This window comes from Mirounga leonina, unplaced genomic scaffold, assembly GCF_011800145.1.
Source record: "Mirounga leonina isolate KUSES-001 unplaced genomic scaffold, KU_Mleo_1.0 Mir_197, whole genome shotgun sequence".
NCBI lineage: Eukaryota > Metazoa > Chordata > Mammalia > Carnivora > Phocidae > Mirounga > Mirounga leonina.
In genome coordinates, this window is record NW_023270494.1 from 1,878,685 (window position 1) to 1,897,457 (window position 18,773).

General features: G+C 52.2%; 1 protein-coding gene across 1 annotated transcript in view; it reads right to left on the reverse strand.

Moving 5' to 3' along the window:
• RPTOR (regulatory associated protein of MTOR complex 1) overlaps positions 1-18,773 on the reverse strand; it is a 316,057-nt gene that overhangs the window by 73,045 nt on the left and 224,239 nt on the right. Inside the window, exons 11-13 of the mRNA XM_035025828.1 lie at positions 18,500-18,601; positions 12,606-12,689; positions 10,315-10,425 (exon numbers count right to left, since the gene is read on the reverse strand). Coding sequence (XP_034881719.1) covers positions 10,315-10,425; positions 12,606-12,689; positions 18,500-18,601 — 297 coding nt within the window. The remainder of the gene's footprint in view (positions 1-10,314; positions 10,426-12,605; positions 12,690-18,499; positions 18,602-18,773) is intronic.

The window sequence follows — 18,773 nt, forward strand, 5'->3', positions numbered from 1 at the left end:
ATGCTGAAGCCCTCGTACCCCCAGATGGGGACTGACTTCATGAATACATGGCACAGATCGTTGTTCCAAATTCGCAGACCTTGTGCCCTCGGCCCCCTGGCGGCCGTGTAAATCAAACTGTATTAACTGTAACTTGAACTGCAACTGACAGTGTCTGTGAAGAAACCCCAATTAGCGGCAACCTAGCTTACAGCTTACAGGAATCTTTCAGGGACCGTCTCTGCCGCACCCCCCTCCACATCTGGTTAATTAGCAGAAAGACAAAGCATAAGGAGGGGTCTGAGGGACTGACTAAAGCCACCAGCACCCTCCCGCAGAGATCACAGGTTTGGCCATTCTATATGCTTTCTCATCCTCTCTTGATGTGTGACCCCCACCCCACGACCTGAAGGACAATTTAAATGAATATTCTGCAATGTTTGCTTTCTCCCTCTCCCTTCCCCTGTGCTTGTCTGCACTTTCTGAAAGTTGCAGATGGCATGATGCTTTGCCTGGAAACTTTCCTAAGAAAAAGGACATTCTCTTATATTAACTACAAAACCATGATCGCTCTCAAGAAATTGAGCTTCGATACCATGCTATTATCTGATACTCAGTCCATATTCAAATTTCTCCCAATTGTCCCAACAAGGTCCTTTACAGCTTTTGGTTTGGGGTCTGGGATCCAGACCTGCACTTACTGGTCATGCATCTTGAGTCTCATCTAGAACAATCTTCCCACATTTTGTTGTCTTTCTTGGGTTGAAGATCTAGAAGGGACAGTACAGTTGCCCAAAGACTGTTCCACAACTTGAAATTTTTAACAGTTCTACTGAGGTCAAAGTGATATACGACAGGGCGCCTGGGTGGCTCAGTTGGTTGGGCGACTGCCTTCGGCTCAGGTCATGATCCTGGAGTCCCTGGATCGAGTCCCGCATCAGGCTCCCTGCTCGGCGGGGAGTCTGCTTCTCCCTCTGACCCTCCCCCCTCTCATGTGCTCTCTCTCTCTCTCTCTCATTCTCTCTGTCTCAAAAAAAAAAAAAAAAAAAAGTGATATACGACAACTCTGCACATTTACAAGCACAGATCTTGATAACTGTGGACATACATACACACCCGTGAAGCCATGCCTACAATCAACTAAGGGATCTCTGTGCTCAAAAGTTTCCTGTGCCCCTTGGGAATCCCCCTCCCCAGGCAGCAACTAACCTGCTTTCTGTGACCATAGTTTGCACTTCCTAGAATTTTATGTAAATGGAGTCGTATGGTATAATACCCTTCTTTTCCTGGCTTCTTTCATTCAGCATAACCATCTTGGGCTGGTGTATTCTTTCTCCTTGCAGTGGGCATAGATCACTGTTGGCTTACTCACGCGCTGATGGTCACTTGGGCTGTTTCCAGCGTTTGGCTATTACAGATAAAGCCGCTGTAAACACTGTGTACAATTTTTAGCAGACACATGCTTTCAAGAGACCAGAACCGCTTCCCAGGCCGGGCGTGACACCTGCGTTCCTCTGCATCTGCGCCCACACGGGACACAGTCTTCTCATTTTGGACATTCTAACGGCCATGTGCTGCTGCAGGACGATGTGCGGCATCTTTTCAGGTGCTTCTTCGCCAGCAAACTACTTCCTTAGCGAAGTGTCTGTTCAAACCCGTTGCCCAGTTTTTGGTCTGTGTGTTTGTTTTCATATTGAGTTTTGAGAGTTCTCTATACGATCTCACTATGAGTTTTTATCAGATAGATGATTTGCAAATATTTTCCCGTTTTAACTTTTTAATGTGGTGCCAGGTGTAGACTGCAGTTCACTTTTTTGCATGTGGATGTCCAAATGTCCCAGCACCGTGGGGTGAAAAGACACTCCGTTCTCCATTGAGCTGAGCTGTCTGCATCTTTGTTGAAAATCAGTTGACCATGTGTGGGTCTACCTCCTGACTTCTCATTGGGTTCCACGGGTTTGATGCCGCTTTCAGTCCTGACTACTATAGACGTAGATAAGTCTTTTTTTTTTTTTTAAGATTTTATTTATTTATTTATTGGAGAGCGAGCGAGCGAGAAACAGCATGAGAGAGGAGAGGGTCAGAGGGAGAAGCAGACTCCCCGCTGAGCAGGGAGCCTGATGCGGGACTCGATCCCAGAACCCTGGGATCATGACCTGAGCCGAAGGCAGTCGCTTAACCAACTGAGCCACCCAGGCGCCCCAGACGTAGATAAGTCTTGAAATCAGGTGGTACTGGTCCTTTGAACTTTGTTGTTGTTCTTTTTTCTTTTTAAAGAAAGGTGTTTTGGCTATTCTAGGTCCTTTGCATTTCCTCATGGATTTTAGAGTCAGGACCCAGGATGATGGGATCTCTCCGTGGATCCAGATTTCCTGTAATTTCTCTTGCCAGTGGTTCATGGCATTAAGTACACAAGTCTTGCGTCTCTTTTGAGGGGATTCATCCCTAAGTATTTCATATTTTCGATACTGTTGTAAATGTTTTTTTACTTTAATCTCAACTTTTCATGGTTAATATTAAATATAAATAAAATAGTTTTGTGTGTTGACCTTGTAACCTGCAACCTTACTAAGCTCACTCACTAGTGGTACTAGGTTTTTTTTTTTTTTTAAATAGATCAATCAGATTTTCTACAGAGAGAATCGTGTTGATTGAAAAGAAAGGCAGTTATGCTCTTTCCTTTATTTCTCTTGTACTGTGTGCAGCTTCCATGTGTGCCAGAGAGAGGTGACGAGGGTGGCACCTAGTCCTGCTCCTGACCATGGTGTTCAGACTCGTACCATGACATGTGATTTTGGCCCAGCAGTTTCGGTAGATGCTGCTCGTCATGCTGAGGAAGTTCCCTCTGTGACTGGTTTGCTGAGAGTGTTCTTAAAAAGTCTGAAACAGATTTTAGGTTTTGTCAAATGCTTTCTTTGTGGCATCTTTGAGAATGAGAATATGGCTTTTGTTGTTACTGTTGTTAATGTAGTAAATTACAGTGATTTTTCCAGTCGTTCAACTGCCTTATATTCCTGAAATAAATCCCGCTAGGTCATGAGTTATCAGCCTTTCTAGATGTGGCTGAATTTGATTTACTGAAGTTTTGTTTGGAATGTCTGCGTCGGTCCTCAGGAGGGACGCTGTCTGGATGTGGCGGCAGTGTGCTCACTGCTGGTCTCACACAACGACATGGGACGGTGCTTCTCTGCCAGCCATTTCCTCAGTGACGTGCTAGAACCCACCAGTGGAGCCACCTGTACCTGGAGCTTCTCTGTAGGAAAGTTTTAAACTACAGATTCAATTTCTTCAACAGATACAGTGCTATTCAGACTCAGTTCCTAAGTGAGAAGCTCTTGTCATTCAAGGAATGTCTATTTCCTCAGCGTTCTTGAATGTCCTGGCATCGAGTCATTCATAATATTCGCTTACTGTTCCCTTAATGCCTCTAGAACCTTCCGGGATGCCATCTCTCATTCCTGATTTGGGAAGTGGTGTTTGTTTCTCTTTCTGTGCAGCCACTTGGGGAACAGGATGGAGGTACCTCAAAAAGTTAGAAGCAGAATGGCCTCTGATCCAGCAATTGCACGAATGGGTGTATAACCAGAGGAAATGAAGTCTGTATCTGGGTGGTGGTTTGTTCATTTTATTGATCTGCTCTAAGAACCAGCTTTTCGTGGAACAGATTTTCTCTGCTGTTTTTCTGTTTTCTTTTGCATTGATCTCCACTGTGATTTTTATTTTTCTCCTACTTCCTTCGGGTTTAATCTGCTTTTCTTTTACTAACAGCTCAAGGTTGAAGCTGAGGCCAATGATTTAAAATCTTCCCTCTTTGCTAATGGATGCACGTAGAACTGTAAAAGTTTCCCTCTCACGCTGCTTAGCTGTCCCCACAAATCCTGATATACTGTGTTTTCAGTTCCCCTCAGTTCAAGGTATTTTTTACTTACCTTCAGACCCTTCTGAAAAATATTTATTAAACGAATTTTATTTCACTGATTTTTTCATATAATTGTTTACATAATAAATTGTAATAAAGTATATCAGTAAAATTACATTTTGTATTATAAGCGCATATTTTTTCCAGCTTTGACTTATAATTGACAAGCAAAAATATGTACAATTTTTGTATATTCAATGTACTAGTGTGATATACACACATGCTGTGAAATGATCACCACAATCAAGTTCATTAACACATCCATTAACTCAGATAGTTACTATTGGTTTTGTTTTTTGGTGTGGTAAGAACACTAAAGGTCTACTCTCAGTATCTCTCAAGTGCACAACACAGCACTGTTACTACAGTACTCCCCAGACTGACAGAGACCTGCAAGTCTGTACTCCTCGGCCTGCGTCTCCCTGTCTCCATCACTTGCAGCCCTGGAAACCACTGTCTTGCTCTCTGGTCTGTCAGTTCGACTGTTTTAGATTCCACAAATGAATAAGGTCAGACGGTATTTGTCTTCCTCTGTCTGGCTTATGTCACTTGGCACGGTGCCCTCCAGGTTCAACAAATGGCAAGATTTTCTTCATCTTTAGGGCTGAGCAATATTCCAGTGCATGTATTTTCTTTATCCATCACCTGTTGACGGACACTCGGGTTGTTTCCATGCTTGGCGACCGTGAATGATGCTGCCGTGAACATGGGAGCAGGTCTCTCTTCGAGGTAGGATTGCATTGCCTCTGGTTCAACGCCCAGCAGCGGGAATGCCGGACCGATCAGCGGTTCCATTCTTAGTTTTCTGAGGAACCTCCACACTTTTCCACGGTGGCTGCACCAGTTCACGCTCTCACCAACAGTACTTGTCTTGTTCCCTTTTCTCCACGTTCTCGCCAACTCGCTAACTCTTGTCAGTGTGAGGTGGTGTCTCACTGTGGTTTCGATTTGCATGTCCCTGGTGATGAGTGACGTTGGGTATCTTTCACGTGCCTGTTGGCCGTCTGGATTCTTCTTTGGAAAAATGTCTATTCAGGTCTTCTGCCCATTTTTTAACTGGATAGTTTGGGTTTTTGCAATTAAGTTGTATGAGTTCCTTATATATTTTGGATATTAACCCCTGTCAAATAGATGGTTTGAAAATATTTTTTTCCATTTCACAGGTTGCCTTTTTAGGGAATTGTTTCTTGTGCTGTGAAGAAGCTTTTTAGCTTGATGTAGTCCCATTTGTGTATTTTATAAATATTTACAACTATGCATGTTATCTTACATAAATATTTATGCTACTTCTATACTTTATTTATAGAACACTCATATTTCAATATTAAATATTCTATATATTTTATACTTACATTACTTATTAAAATTTCATTTTACAATGTAATCATTAAATGACTTATTTAGAAGTGTGCTGCTTAGTCTCCAAGTGTTTGGAGGTTTTCCTGTTACCCATCTGATTGTTTCACTCCACCGTGGCTGCAGAACACGCCGTACAATTCCAACTCCTCTAACTCCGGGTGGTGCGCAGACCCCCTCCTCCTCACGCCCTCCCCTGCATGGCAGCCCTTCACATGAAGTCTCAGGAGCCGACACCCCACACGTTGCTGACCCCACCAGCGATTACCGCTGGTGCGTCCCTTCGGTGTCGCGTGCCTTAACGTCCTTACTCTGCCTCCACTTAGAGATGCTCTCACCGGGCACAGCAGGCCAGGCCGGCGGCTTCTCTTCAGGGACGTTAGGGCGCCAGCCGCCATCCCCTCCTGGTGTCGTTCCCGACCAGTAACCTGCTGTCTTCCTTCTCCTCACTCCTCTGTTCTCCTTTATCAGCTGCTTCTGAGTTCATAAATTTATCCTGCTTTTAAGCAATTAGATTATGACTTGGGGTGGTTTTCTTCATGTTCCTCGTGCGTGGGGTTCACGGAGCTTCCTGGGTCTGTGGGTATATTGTTTTCATCAAACTGGAAAATTTGGACATTTCTTAGCCACCATTTCTTCAAGTATTTTTTCCCGCTGGCCCCTGGAGGGGCTGTGAACGCACTTCGGTCACGTCACTTGCAGTGGTTCCACGACTCAATGATGCCCCTTAGTCTGGTAAGAATCCTCTGTCCTCGCTATGCTGCGTTTGGGCAGCTGTGATTGCTTTCTTCTGCGATGTTTAGTGGGTCGTCGATCCCGTCCAGCATGTTTTCCAGGTTACGCTGTGGCTTCACTCTGCAGAAGGTTCAGCGGGCTCCTTGTTGCCTTCCATGTCTCAGTGGAAATTTTATGTGGAGCAGACTTCCAGCAACCATTTCCATGTCCCTGTCGGCTAATTCTAATATCCGTGAGGGCTCAGAGTGGGTTCTGGTGGGTTTTTTCTCGTTGTTGTGGGTCACGTCTTCCTGCTTCTTCACACGCCTGGTTGGTAGCGGCGGGTGAAGGGTAACATGGCGCATGCGTGATCTGGGAAGAGACCCTTCTGGGACCAGATTCCTTGGGGAACAACAGGAAGGGCCCTCCTTGTCCCAATTCGTGCCTTCTGTCCCACCACTGTCCCCACAATGTGCGCCACCCTCGGTCAAATGGAATAGACCCATCTGACCCTGTTCCCCTTCCTGAAATCACCCTTCTTCCTTCTTCCCAGACACAGCCTGCCTTCTTTAAGGCCAGAGTGAGTCTTGCCTCTCCCCGAGTCCTTCAGGGGCCCCTCTCAGGATGGCACATAGTGTGTACTCAACACATGCCTGTGGCTCAAGAGGGGGCCCCGGACTCGCCCCCAGCTGGGGTCCAACCTGAGAGGGCCACCCCATGCTCAACCCCTGGGGAAGTGCCCTGACGGCGAGGTGGGGCCCAGCGTGGGCACAGGACATGGGGCACTGCAGACCTCAGTCTGCTCCATGCAGGCTTTGATCCTAAGCATGGGCTCCCTGTGCGCAAACACCATGTGCTCTGACCCCTGTGGGGGCGGCACCAGCGACTCAGGGGGCTCTGCACACAGCACGAGAGCCCACGGAGCCTGGCAGTGACCAAGCAGGACTTCCGACCGGATGTGAAGGAGGGAGGGGAACAGCTCCCCAAAAGCATACGGGACTTTAGTCTCTGGAAAACTACCTGAGTGATCATGAAAAGGAAGGAGGAGGTAAACGGCCCTCAGTCTCAATAGGAAATATGTCAAAACGTCTCTCCGTGGGATGATTGCCTTTAAATAAATAGGTGCAACAAACTGGCTATGAAATGAGTTCACTGGAAGGTCCCTGGCGCCTGCAGGCATGGAAAAGAACATTGCAGGCGAGGGCATTTCCAGCTGGCTGCAGGAACAGCTCCTCAAGCATTCTCAAACGTGTAATTCCTTCAGCGCTGTGCAAACAGGAAGCGCGTGGCCCTGAGAGGTTCGTTCAGTCGGGTAACGAGGGAGCGGCAGCCGGTTTGCTGGCATCCGGGCACTGGAGACAAGCAGGCCCCTGGAGGCAGATGGGCCCGGGAGGCGGTTCCTAGCGGATTCCTCATACCCAAGTACGATGACCACTGTAGGTCCCACGAGAACACGGCAGCGAGGTGCAGCTCAGAAGGGCTTTTCACGTACAGAACACTGAAGCAGGATCAGATACTCCTAAGACTAGAACTAAACATAGTCTGGTTCCGGGAACTGACAGGTCCTAAAGATCCTGTACGGACAAGAACGTGGTGGCTTACCCACGCTCCGGCAGCGCTGGTGGCCCACGGGCGGGGAGGCGGGCTCGGGGGGGGGCATTCCCTTCGATGGGCTTTGGTCTGAGCTGGGCCTTCCGTGCACCCAGGAACCGAGTAACGGCACTGATCCATTTCCAAGCGTTCCGTACAGAAGACACAGCATTGAAGGAGAGAAAGTTTCCGAGTAACCCCCCGGGAGAGCCCTTCTGTTCACATCGCTTGGCTCTTCAGCGAAACGTGAGGGGCAAAACAGAAATGACCAAAAGGCACAGCCTCCTCACCCACAACAACAAGCTTTCGGATCAGCAAGAAAAGGTTTCCGTGTCTGACACCAGCCGGGCAGATGCGAGACTTATGCTTTTATTCCTTTTATTCTAAGATTTCCAGGACAGCTTTCCAGGTCACGGCTCTCATCTCCACCCCGGCTGCTGGAAACATGACGGCAATGATTTACAGAGGGCTGGCGTCGGGAAGTGAAAGCTCGCCCAAGTAAACGAGGGCAGCGGGGCTCAGACTCAAGTTCTTAAGTCTGAAATCTAGGGTTTTGGTCAATCTTTCAGAGAGGTCATTTATCTGAAGTTAGTTCAATGCATGGAAAGGTAAACATTTTGTCAGAACATACAATGTTCTGAACATCACTGTGAAGCTGACAAGCAACAGAACATTCTGTGGACACAGCCGTGTGCGGGGCGCTGGGCCCAAGAAGGGTCAGGGCTGAATGGAGGTCAAGGTTAGCCTGGGAGGCACTGACAGGGAGGGAGAGCGTTCACAGCACCGAGAAGACCACGGAGACCAAGCAGATCCAAGATGAGCGGATCACCGCGTCTGATCAACAGCGTGCGTGAGTTCTGGTCGGTACCACTAGACCAGGAAATGTCCCCGACACACGGGGACAGAGCCACCTCACTGGCCTGGTTTGCGTGACTGCCTGTGCAGAAAGGCCAAGAGAACCTACCGTCCACGGCCAGAACTACAAGATTCAACAAGGCTGCCGCTCGAGATCAATACGTAAGAACAGTAATAACCGAGTTCAGCGTGACTGGGGTCCGCGGCCACCTGGAAGCTCCTGTGCTGTGAGACGTGCACTGGGAACACCTGCAACCCTCGCATCCTCGTGCAGCCATCACCCCAGGTTTGGGCCTCATGGCAAAGCTCGGCTGCCTGGAGGCTGTGTGGGTGGCCGCAGCACCCAGGCGAGGGAGGACCCGGTCCCGCGGCAGCCTGGAGCTGCAGGGGCTCGTTCGCGGGACAGCAGAGGGTGTAGTGAGCAGAGAGCAGCATGCAGGACCGAGGGTGAGCGCTCAAGAAGGCCAGCCTGGCCGCGCCCAGACCCAGTCACCCAATGGGGTGTGGCCGGGGAGGGGCCCGGCCAGGTGAGGCTGTGGTGACCGGCAGGAGGGGTGACAGGGTAGGCGCCCACTCCCCCCCACCCCCTTAACCCCTTAAGCAAGCGACCATCTGGCCATTGGCACTTCCTCCCCATCTCCGCATCCACGGTTTTTCTGAAGCTGACTGCCCTGTGTGATGGCCTCTTCTGGGGTCTCTGTTTCCCACCCAGCACACACCCTCACTCTGGAACCCCCTTTGTGTTCTGAGTCAGACCTCCAGCGTTGGGAACCCTCCTTCACTCTCCTTTTGTGGCTCTTTGTTCTCCATTCCCCCCAGGGGGCTCACCGGCAAGGTCACCGGGCACCAGAGTTCCCCGCCTCCAGGCCTAAGGCGCGGGTCCTCCTCACCTGGGACGTCCCGAAAAGTCACCTCCTTAACATCCACCCCTCCTGCCCAGCGGGCCCCTCCTCAGCTGACCTACAATCTCCTCTAGACTGAGGCCAGACACTTAAAAACCACAGCTTGGATCTTGCTGTGTCTCTGTTCCCAAATCTTTAATGGCTCCTCTCGGTGGGCTAAAGGAAGTGGGACGCCCTCCACTTTGAGGGCTCCTTGCATGTGCCTCCAGCACCTCAGCCCAGTGGGGCCATCTGCCCTCCCTGTCCCTCTATCCCTCTCAAAAGCTGTCCCCTCCCACGTCTACACCCATCAATGCCCCCCGTGCTAAGAATGCTCGGGTCCCCCACACTCACGGCACAGCCCCCCGCGGCGTGGCGACTTTCCGCTTACAGCAGGGGCTTTGCCCCACTGGAAGTGACCTGTCCAGGGCAGAGACCACTGCCTTCTGCATCCCCTACAGCCTTCAGCATGGTCCTGTCCAGCCCCTGATGGAGTAGAGGCGTGACTGCCGCCCCGCAGGCATGAGGACGGGGAGGGGGTGGCTACTGACAGCAGAGCTGCAGGAGACTGTCCCTGAGCTCAGGGCAGGGGAGGGAAAAGCACAGGCTGGAGACAGAGGGCCCGGTGGGTGTCCAGGCGAGGCAGGGCCAAGTTTCAAGAAGGAAGTGGTCGGGGTCATTTCCTGCTGGAGGACTGGAGGGGACATGGGTGGGGTGGGGTGGGAGGCAGCGTGCAGCTCAGGTGACCAGGACTGGGCCCCAGAGGGATGCACCTCCCGTGTTCTGGAAGGAGGGGGGGATCAGCAGTGCCTGGAGAAGGGGTGGGGGAAGGCAAGGGCACCGAAGGCAGAGGCTTGGGTGAAGGTAGGACAAGAAATGTGGGGTCTTCGCGGGCAGAGAGAGGACACAGCCGTGCTCGGCACCTCCGCGAGCCCCCGCTCTCTGCACCCGCTGCCCGGGCCAGGCCGGCTAACACGCAGAGACCACCGGGCACCAGTGGGGAGGACGCGGACTACTCACGCTGTCCACGGCAAGGATCTTGGCCCAGATGAACACCAGAAGGGGCCGCAGCTCTCTGGCGGAGCTCTGGAGCAGTTTCAGCACGTAGGGGAAGATGCCCACAGACAAGGCCTGGGGGAGAGAAAAGAGTGTGAGCGCGCCAGCTTCCGGGGGCGAGGGGCACAGGCTCGGGACACAGTGTGGCGCTACCTTCAGCGCGTGTGGGAATGTGAGCAAAGGGGGCTCTTCTGGATCTCCTCATCTCTGTTCTCCGAGACACTGCAGTATTTTTCCAGCCCTGCCTGGTCTAGAGGCCACAGTTCATCTCGTGAAGAACCCGTGGCTTCCCATCTGGGGACCCCGCCCCCTGTGGCCTCACCCTCGCACGGCCTTGTTTGCTCTGAGCAGCAAAGCAGAGGACCCCTTAACTGTGAGTCTCACAATTCAAACCACAACCCTCCTGCCCTCTTGGCTCCAACCTTCACATCTGCCCCTGAGATCGACCTTCAGAGAAGAACTTGAGCCTTGGATGGGCGAGTTTGCTGGTTAAGACGGGGAGCAGCCGTGGGTGTCCCTGCTGCCCAGATTTTGGTGGTGCACCATCCTGGGGGGGCTCTCTGCTCTCAGGCAGGGCAGTCAGAGAGAAGGTGGCCATCTCACAAGGACAACCGGGCAGAGCCCCGTTATGTCGGTCATCTCAGCACAGATGCTCTGCCCTTATCTCCGATTTGCTGGCATTTCAGAGATATGGCAAAGGTGTCCCCCTCCCAGACGGGTGGAGCGGTGTGACCCAGGCCAGAGGCCACTGGCGGGGCCTGTGTCCTTTTCTTGTTAAAGGCCATGTTTAATGAGGGACAAGCATCCTGTCTCTGGTTTGGGCAGATGAGTCCTCCTGGAAGGCCCAACCCATACCTGTTGCAACACCTCATCTGTCAAGTACCTGTTATACTGTCAAAATTTCCAATTAGCATCAGCTTAACTCTTTAAAGGGCCAATATCCATTTTTAAAAAATGTACCACATAATAAAAATCTCCCTTAAGTGTTATTAATATAAGTTTCCCTGTCTTCAAGTTTCCCATGGCGGATGGGAAAAGGGGGTAGAGAGCAAACCCCGGAACGCTGCAGGGACGGAGGCTGCACGGCGCGTGTTTCTCGAGCATAAAGGATACACTGCGAGTTCTTCCCCGGTGACTGAGCAACATTGATTCGCACAAGCAGATGAGCAGGCCACGCAGCTCGAGAGTCACACGAGACCCTCCCCGGTGATCGAGACACTCTAAGTAATTTGCGGCCCAGGTGCCCTGAGTGTGAACCGTCCAATGGTGGGTGAACTATTCTTCCTAATTCCTTGACTTTTCCTTTTCTCCTTCAACCGTGGACTATCGATTCTCACTCTCTAGTTGACATTATACAATGAAAAAACTTAAATATACACAAATGGAGCTATAATAATACGCTGCCCTCCCACATGCTCGTCACTCAGCTTCAGTGACATGAACCCGACGGCAGGGTGCTGGCGTGCCCGCCCATGTGTCCTCCTGGACTATCTGCATGTCACACACGTTTCATGTGTAAATACAGTCTTTACCTCTAAAAAATAAGGTCTTTTATAAAAGAACCACCTCATGCCATTACACCTAAAAAAATGAACAGTTACCTTTTAATAACAAAGTATTCAGTTCATGTAAAATTTCTAATTGTTTCGTGAATGTTAATTTTTCAAACTTTAACTTTCAAATGTTTATTTGCACATATGACCAAAAAGATCCATATATTGCAGCTGATGGCAAGTCTCTCGAACCTCCTGTCATCTGTCGGTTCCCTATCGATACCTCTTTTCTTGTGATGATGTTGTTGGAAATAGGTCACTGTTTGATCTTATTTCTGTCAGTGTTTTCCGTTTTAAATGGCCGTTTCCACTCTTTTGCAGAATGAGTCAGCAGAGAAGTTTCCAGCCTGTGCTGAGCACCAGAGTGTAAAGTCGGTGCATGGGTGTGTGCCTGGCATTCGGCCAGCTCAGGGGGACCCTGCTTCTTGGCTCAGGCAGGGGCAACACTTTCTGCCTGCAGAGGTGAAGCCTCATGGCGGATGGGAAAAGAGGGTAGAGTAAGAGCAAACCCCGGAACGCTGCAGGGACGGAGGCCACATGGCATGTGTTTCTTGAGGACCCCGGGGGCTGCCCGGCCCGCCCCACACACAGTCCCCCTCCATGGCCGGTGACGGTCCCTTCCGGGTTGTGAGGCACGTCCTCAGCCTACATCTGGGAGTCTTGCCACGTGCCCCACCCCACTTCTGTGCAGGACGCACGTACCAGGCTCACCGCCCAGGGGCCCAGGTCCAGGAATCGTCCGAGCAAGTCCAGGGCTCTCAGCCGGTGCACCTGGCTCAGCAGCACCTGAGGAAGAAGAACAGGACGGTGTCACTGCAGGGCCACGCATCATGCCATGGGGCTGGCCGGGCAAGCTCACACCTGCCCCTGGCTTCGCGCCTTCATTCACCTGCGGCAGGTGCTCCTTCCTGTGCAGTTCCAATTTTTCATTAACAGCTAAAATACGTGCCCTGCTGAAAGTATTAGAACAAATACTTTTTAACTGCATTTAAACTATATTATTGTTATCTATCATTGCATTTCTCATCTCTTTTTAAAACTAAATAAAACACCGTGGCTTTGATTCTGCATCACCCCCCGATGCACACCTCCCCACGGCTCGCTTTTTCAATTCTTATCCAGTTTTTGCTATTATAAATAGTGCTGTGATAAATGTCCTAACAGGCATATTTCTGCACATTTACATGGTTTTTCCCTAGGACAAACCCAAGGGTCAGAGCTATATACTTTTATTACCAAATTATCCCCTAGTTGAACTAGCTTGCACTTCCAACGACGCGGGTGGGCGCTCTCTCCCCAGGCCTTTGCTGACCACAGGGCACAGGACGAGGGCTTGCTGTGTATGCTCTGGTTATGTGACCTTGGGCAAATTACTTGACTTCTCTGAACCTTAATTTCTTAATTTGTAAGAAAGGACAACACAGAACAGAACCCCGGAGGTTTTATTAGATATCAGATTAAGAGCTCCTGGGCACCAGAAGCCCACGCCAATACGATGGGTAAAAATAGCCTTTGGATCTGAATTTCCTTGACTACAAGTGAGGTTGATTATCTTCTGTCACGGGTTAAGTGGCTATTTCTCCAGTAGACTGGCCACACGTGCCTTGACTTTCCTGCTTAAATTTTTGGCCTTTCCTTAATGATGTGAAAGAGTTCTTTATAAAGAGCAACCTTTGCCACATCTTTTTCTCTTGTTTTCTTTGTTATGTCAGAGTCTAAAATTCCTGATGGGGTCACTTATATTGACTTCTCCCTCATGGTCTTTACACTCAAGACCACGGAGACCCCTGAAGGGATTCTTCTGTCTGCTGCTGCCCCAGCCACCCAGTGTGTGTTTGTGGGGCATGACGGGACGGCGGGGAGACCCCTCCCACCATTAATCAGCTGCAGAGACAGACAGACAGCCACACTGCAACAATCCTCTGTGACGGTGGGCAGGGCTGTGAATCATGTGAGCCCCCACTCTACCTGGGGTGCAGCCAGATCCCAGCGGGGAGGCGGTGTGTGGGGTTCCTGGGCAGCAGGCAGAGGGGAGGGGAAAGCTTGGGGTGTCTGAAGATGGGTCCTAGGCTGGGGGTTTCCTGAGAGGAGCAGCAGTGAGCTGTCCAATGTGGTTGCTGGGGGGATGGACTGGCCGGAGGCTGGATGGGGGGCAGAACGGGGTGGATATGACCCTGACCGATGGGGAGGAAGAGACCCAAGAGGGCCGGGGACGTGCCCATGGAACCTGATGGCCGACAGAGAAGGTGAGTCGGGGAGGGAGACTCCGGAAGAGAAGGTTTGGAGTGAGGTCAGAGAAGGGATGGGCAGATAGGCCAGTGAGGCCAGGCCAGGCATCACAGGGCGGTGCTCCTGGCGGAGGAGAAGCTGGGTAGCGGGATCAGTGAGGGAGGGAAGGCTCCGGTGGTGTCACCTGCTCCTGCAGGTCGGTAGCAGGACCCGGGAAGACAACCTGTGGGTACAGGTGTGGATCATGTTGGTGTCAGGGGGAGGACGCTGAGCGGAGCTGAGTGGAATGGAATGGGGGTGAGGAAATGGGGCAGCCAGGGCTCCCATGAGGGGCAAACACGAACCGGAGGGACAGGCGGGGAGGGGTCTTGACAGCACCAGGTCCAGAGGACAGGCAGCCCAGGGGCCGGGAAGTGCAGGAGAAGTGGCTGCTGGCCGTGGCCCCTGGAATACCATCTTCCCTCAGCCAGTACCTGCTCCAGACCCACGTCCACACCTCTGCCTCCAGACGGGCGCAGGTGTTTGGGGGTGCTGAGTTTCTGATTAGGAACAGGGAGGTCATGGGGGGCCCGATCCCTCTCCCACTGGACTCGTGGCTAGCATGCCCCACTGCTGCCTGAGGTCAGGAGGTCAGGAGGGCAGTCGGCGGGAAGGTGCGGGCATTGGGGCCGCGCAGGCCTGGTTTTCGTCCTGTCATTTCCTGACGGTGCAGCTTAGAGCTCGTAACCTCTGGAGACTTCCGTGTCCTCAGCCAGAGAGGTGCAGGCGATGACCTATGACTTGGGCTCATTTTCAAAGCTGAATGAGACGAGGTCCGTGGAAGCACCTGGCGCATGCTGTCCACTGCGAGGGCGCGCCCTGGACACTGACCTCCCGGCGTGGGCATGCAGCTCAGGATGCCTCCCCTTTCGCAAACCACTCACTGACTGTCTTTGTTCTAAAGGAAACAAAGCTGCCCGAGGTGCTAGTTTCCGGGTGACCCAGGCAGAGCCGGGCCTGGCACCAGGTTTGTGAGCGCAGCTGCAGTCTGTCAGAAATCAAAGGCGGCAGCCGCTAACGCTGGTGGAGCCCAGGAGATGATTCCCTTTGTCATTTAAACTGCTAAGCACGGATACGGCTGTTTTCTAGGGCAAACGCTAGAGCGATGTGCGGTGGAAGGACGGGCAGCCCAGGCCCAGAACCCTGGCCGTGCACAGGGATGGTCCGTCTCGTGCGTGCGCTGGCCGCTGGGGGGGCGAGGCCCCACGGCGGCGTCTTCCTGGCAAACCCACCAGCGAGCCAGGAGCCCCGTTCACAAGGCCGGCGGCGACGCGACCTGCTGACACGCACCAGACGGCCTTCAGCAAGGTGGGACTTTGCGTCGTGGCGATTCATGTTTCATGGAAAAATAAACATGGTCAGGGGTGCCTGGGTGGCTCAGTCGTTAAGCGTCTGCCTTCGGCCCAGGTCATGGTCCCAGGGTCCTGGGATCGAGCCCCGCATCGGGCTCCCTGCTCCGCGGGAAGCCTGCTTCTCCCTCTCCCACTCCCCCTGCTTGTGTTCCCTCTCTCCCTGTGTCTCTCTCTCTGTCAAATAAATAAATAAAATCTTAAAAAACAAAAAAAACATGGTCAATAAAGACTCCTGGGGAAAATGTCATGTGTTACATCGTCTTTCTGATTCCTTCTGTTCATTTATATTAAAAATAATTGAAGGCTACCATAAACTAAGATTTATGTTAAAATAAGGACTGGCTTTTGTTTGTACTTTTTATGACCATTATTCCTGTTTGAGATGGGCCGGGATCTGGGGACACGAGAGGCAAGTGGTGAACGGAATGTTCCCGTCTGTGGCGGCGTGAACACCCACGTAACATGTGAACGCCCACGCTACACTTTGTGCGCCTCGAGCACAGACGGCGCTCGGGCACCGGGCTGAGGCTTCTTGGTGGGGCCAATTCTTACAAAAACAAGACTCTGAAGCTCCAACCCTGGCGGACCGTGGGGGACCCTGCGGGCCAGGCGCCCGGGAACCTGCCGACTAGCTTCCAGAGCTACCCATGTCTGTAATACGTGTAACAATGACACCCCAGTTGCTTTCCTGCTGTCGCCTGAGAATGACCCTGCGCTTTCAGACCAAAAATCCTATTTGTAAATAAAAGGAGGCAGTGAAAGCAAACAGGCTTCCTGATGAAGTGCCCGGATGGACTCTCGAGGTCTGGAGGTACTAATGCTGTCCTGCGAAACCCCTTCTCTCCCTCCTACAACATGCCGGTCCTTCCCTCCCGGTCTGGGGCTTCTTTGTGCCCTGGCCAACCGAGGGGGCGCAGACAGTGATGTCATGTCCACTGAGAGACCGTGAGCACCTGCCCTTGCGGTGCTGCGGGGATCGAGAGACTTCCTTCCTATCCCTTCTTCTAGAGGCAAGAAAAGACCCCGGGGCTGGTCAGGGAAAGTTATTTCCAAGCTTACATTCACAGGAGGGACTGCAAATCAGCTGGCCTGAGAAGACATTTCGTTTGACACTGCAGGTTATCAGCTAAAGCCTCTGAGTCTTCAGGCACAGAAAATTCTCCCTGGCTTGTGGGAAAAGCAGCAGGGATTGGAAAAGCCACAAAGTCTGCATTAAAATTCTTCTTTCCTTAAGCAATTCTTTCTGACTTGCTAAGGCCCTGGAGAATAATTTATGGGTAACGGGGTCCAGGCTTTGGCAAAAATAAACTTCCTTAAGAGAAAGCAGGATGAAGTTAACTGAACTAATGAGAAAGAGGCCGACCCTGTGGGCCTGGTGCTCGTCTGCACTCCGTCCTTCCCTTCTTGTTAAGTAAAGGTTCCCGCATTGATCCAGGTTGGGCATAGCCCAGGAGACTGCCTGCCAGGATGATGAAGAGCCTGCTGCTTACGGCTGAGAGAGCACACACACAATGTCTCCCCTCCGTCCTCTCAGAGCGCTGCCCCTCACTTCGGCACCAGAAAGTTGGCTCTATTAGGGCCTCTCCTTCCCTGAGGGAATGTGGATTGTAAATGGAACGTTAAAAAGAAACGTGGATAGCAGGCCATGTACAGCAGGCCTCTCTGCCCAACCCAGAAGACCTGATTCCATGTGCTTGGCATCTGGCCCCCGCTTTGGAAAGGACGGATGTCACTCGGTCATGCTGTCGAAATCACGGAAGGTCAGTGGTACCCTCACAGGTGAACATGCTGGTGACCCAGAAGGCGCTGGAGCCCAGCACGTCCCACCTGTGCCCCAGCCGTCCCTGGAAATGTGCCCGTTCACCCCCAGCACCGCGAGTACGCGCTGAGGGAGGGAGCGCTGGTGGCTCTGCCACACGGTCAGCTGTGTTTTATCCTTATTACTGACTCTCTTTTTATTTGTTTTGGCTTCAAAAATGTGCTTGTTTACAGCTCACCCTGCGAACTCGGGATCGTCCTAATCTGGAAGCTAACAATCTCTATGCTCTATTCGTAACCTCAATCATTGTACACAATGCTGCAGCCTGTGGCTACTCCGGGCCCCCGATCGTCTCTGCAGCACGTCGACCACATTTCCAGCACCCGTCCTCCCCGGCCCCCTCTGCCGTCTGAGGGTCCCGGCACACAGGCCTGAACCAGGTGAAACCTCTGGTTCTGGGGCCTGCAAATGGTCTTCAGGGCCTGCTGAGCAGCAGACTCCGAGGCAGTCGACCACGCCCTTTCCACAAATACACCTTCACCGACACAAAAGTTCTGTGAAAACTTCCTCATCTTCCCACCTGTGAGGCACTCTGGTATTCTGCCATTCTCCCCCATCTGAACCGCTAGCCAAATAAATTAGCAGAACGAGACCCACAACACTGAGCTTCCAACCACTAGGGGGGCACAGTCTTTGTGTGAGCATTGACACAGGCCACTGGAGGGTCTGGCACATGCCCTCCATGGAAGGGAGGGCAGGGCTTTGGGTCCAGGCTGCCCGCCACCCAGTCAATGACCCGCAGTCCACGGGCACCTGGCGAGGAGGCACGAGGGCCGTCTGTGACATGCTCACAGCTCCTGCCCTTTCCTCCTGGGTGGACTGGCAGCTCATGTCCTTCCAAACAGAAGGGCCTGATGCCACTGAGCACATTCGCTGCAGACTTCTGTGGATCCCCCGGAAAGGGCTGCTGACTACAACCCAAATTAGTATTTAAATGAGAATGGGGACGGGAACTCTGACATCCCCAGGAAAGCCCTCCCCAGAATAAGTCTGCGGTGGGACTCAGTGACCTCTGAGGGATCTGACTGATGTCCCCGAGAGCCACCTGGCTGAGAACACAGCCACGCACACATATCCGCACACCCGCACACACATCCCTGGCTCCGGTTCCTTCCCTGCAACGCGCTCAGCCAATCGGCGGATCTGAAGAAACTCACCTGCAGAACAATGGGAAGTTGCTCGGGTGGGTTCCTGTTCTCCACGCCCATTGTGAGCCACACCTGGAATGCAGTCAGCTGCTCAGCAAAGAAGGGGCTGTGCTGTGGGACAGGCGGGGAGCATTAGTTAGGGACCCCCGTTCCTTATCAGCTCTGTCCTGACGCACCCACCCGCCCCATCAACGCAGCCCCTGCGCCTGCCCAAGTCCGCAACGGTCCAGGCGAGGGAGGTCAGGGCAGGACCGCAGCAGGGGAGCTGGCGAGGGTGACAAGG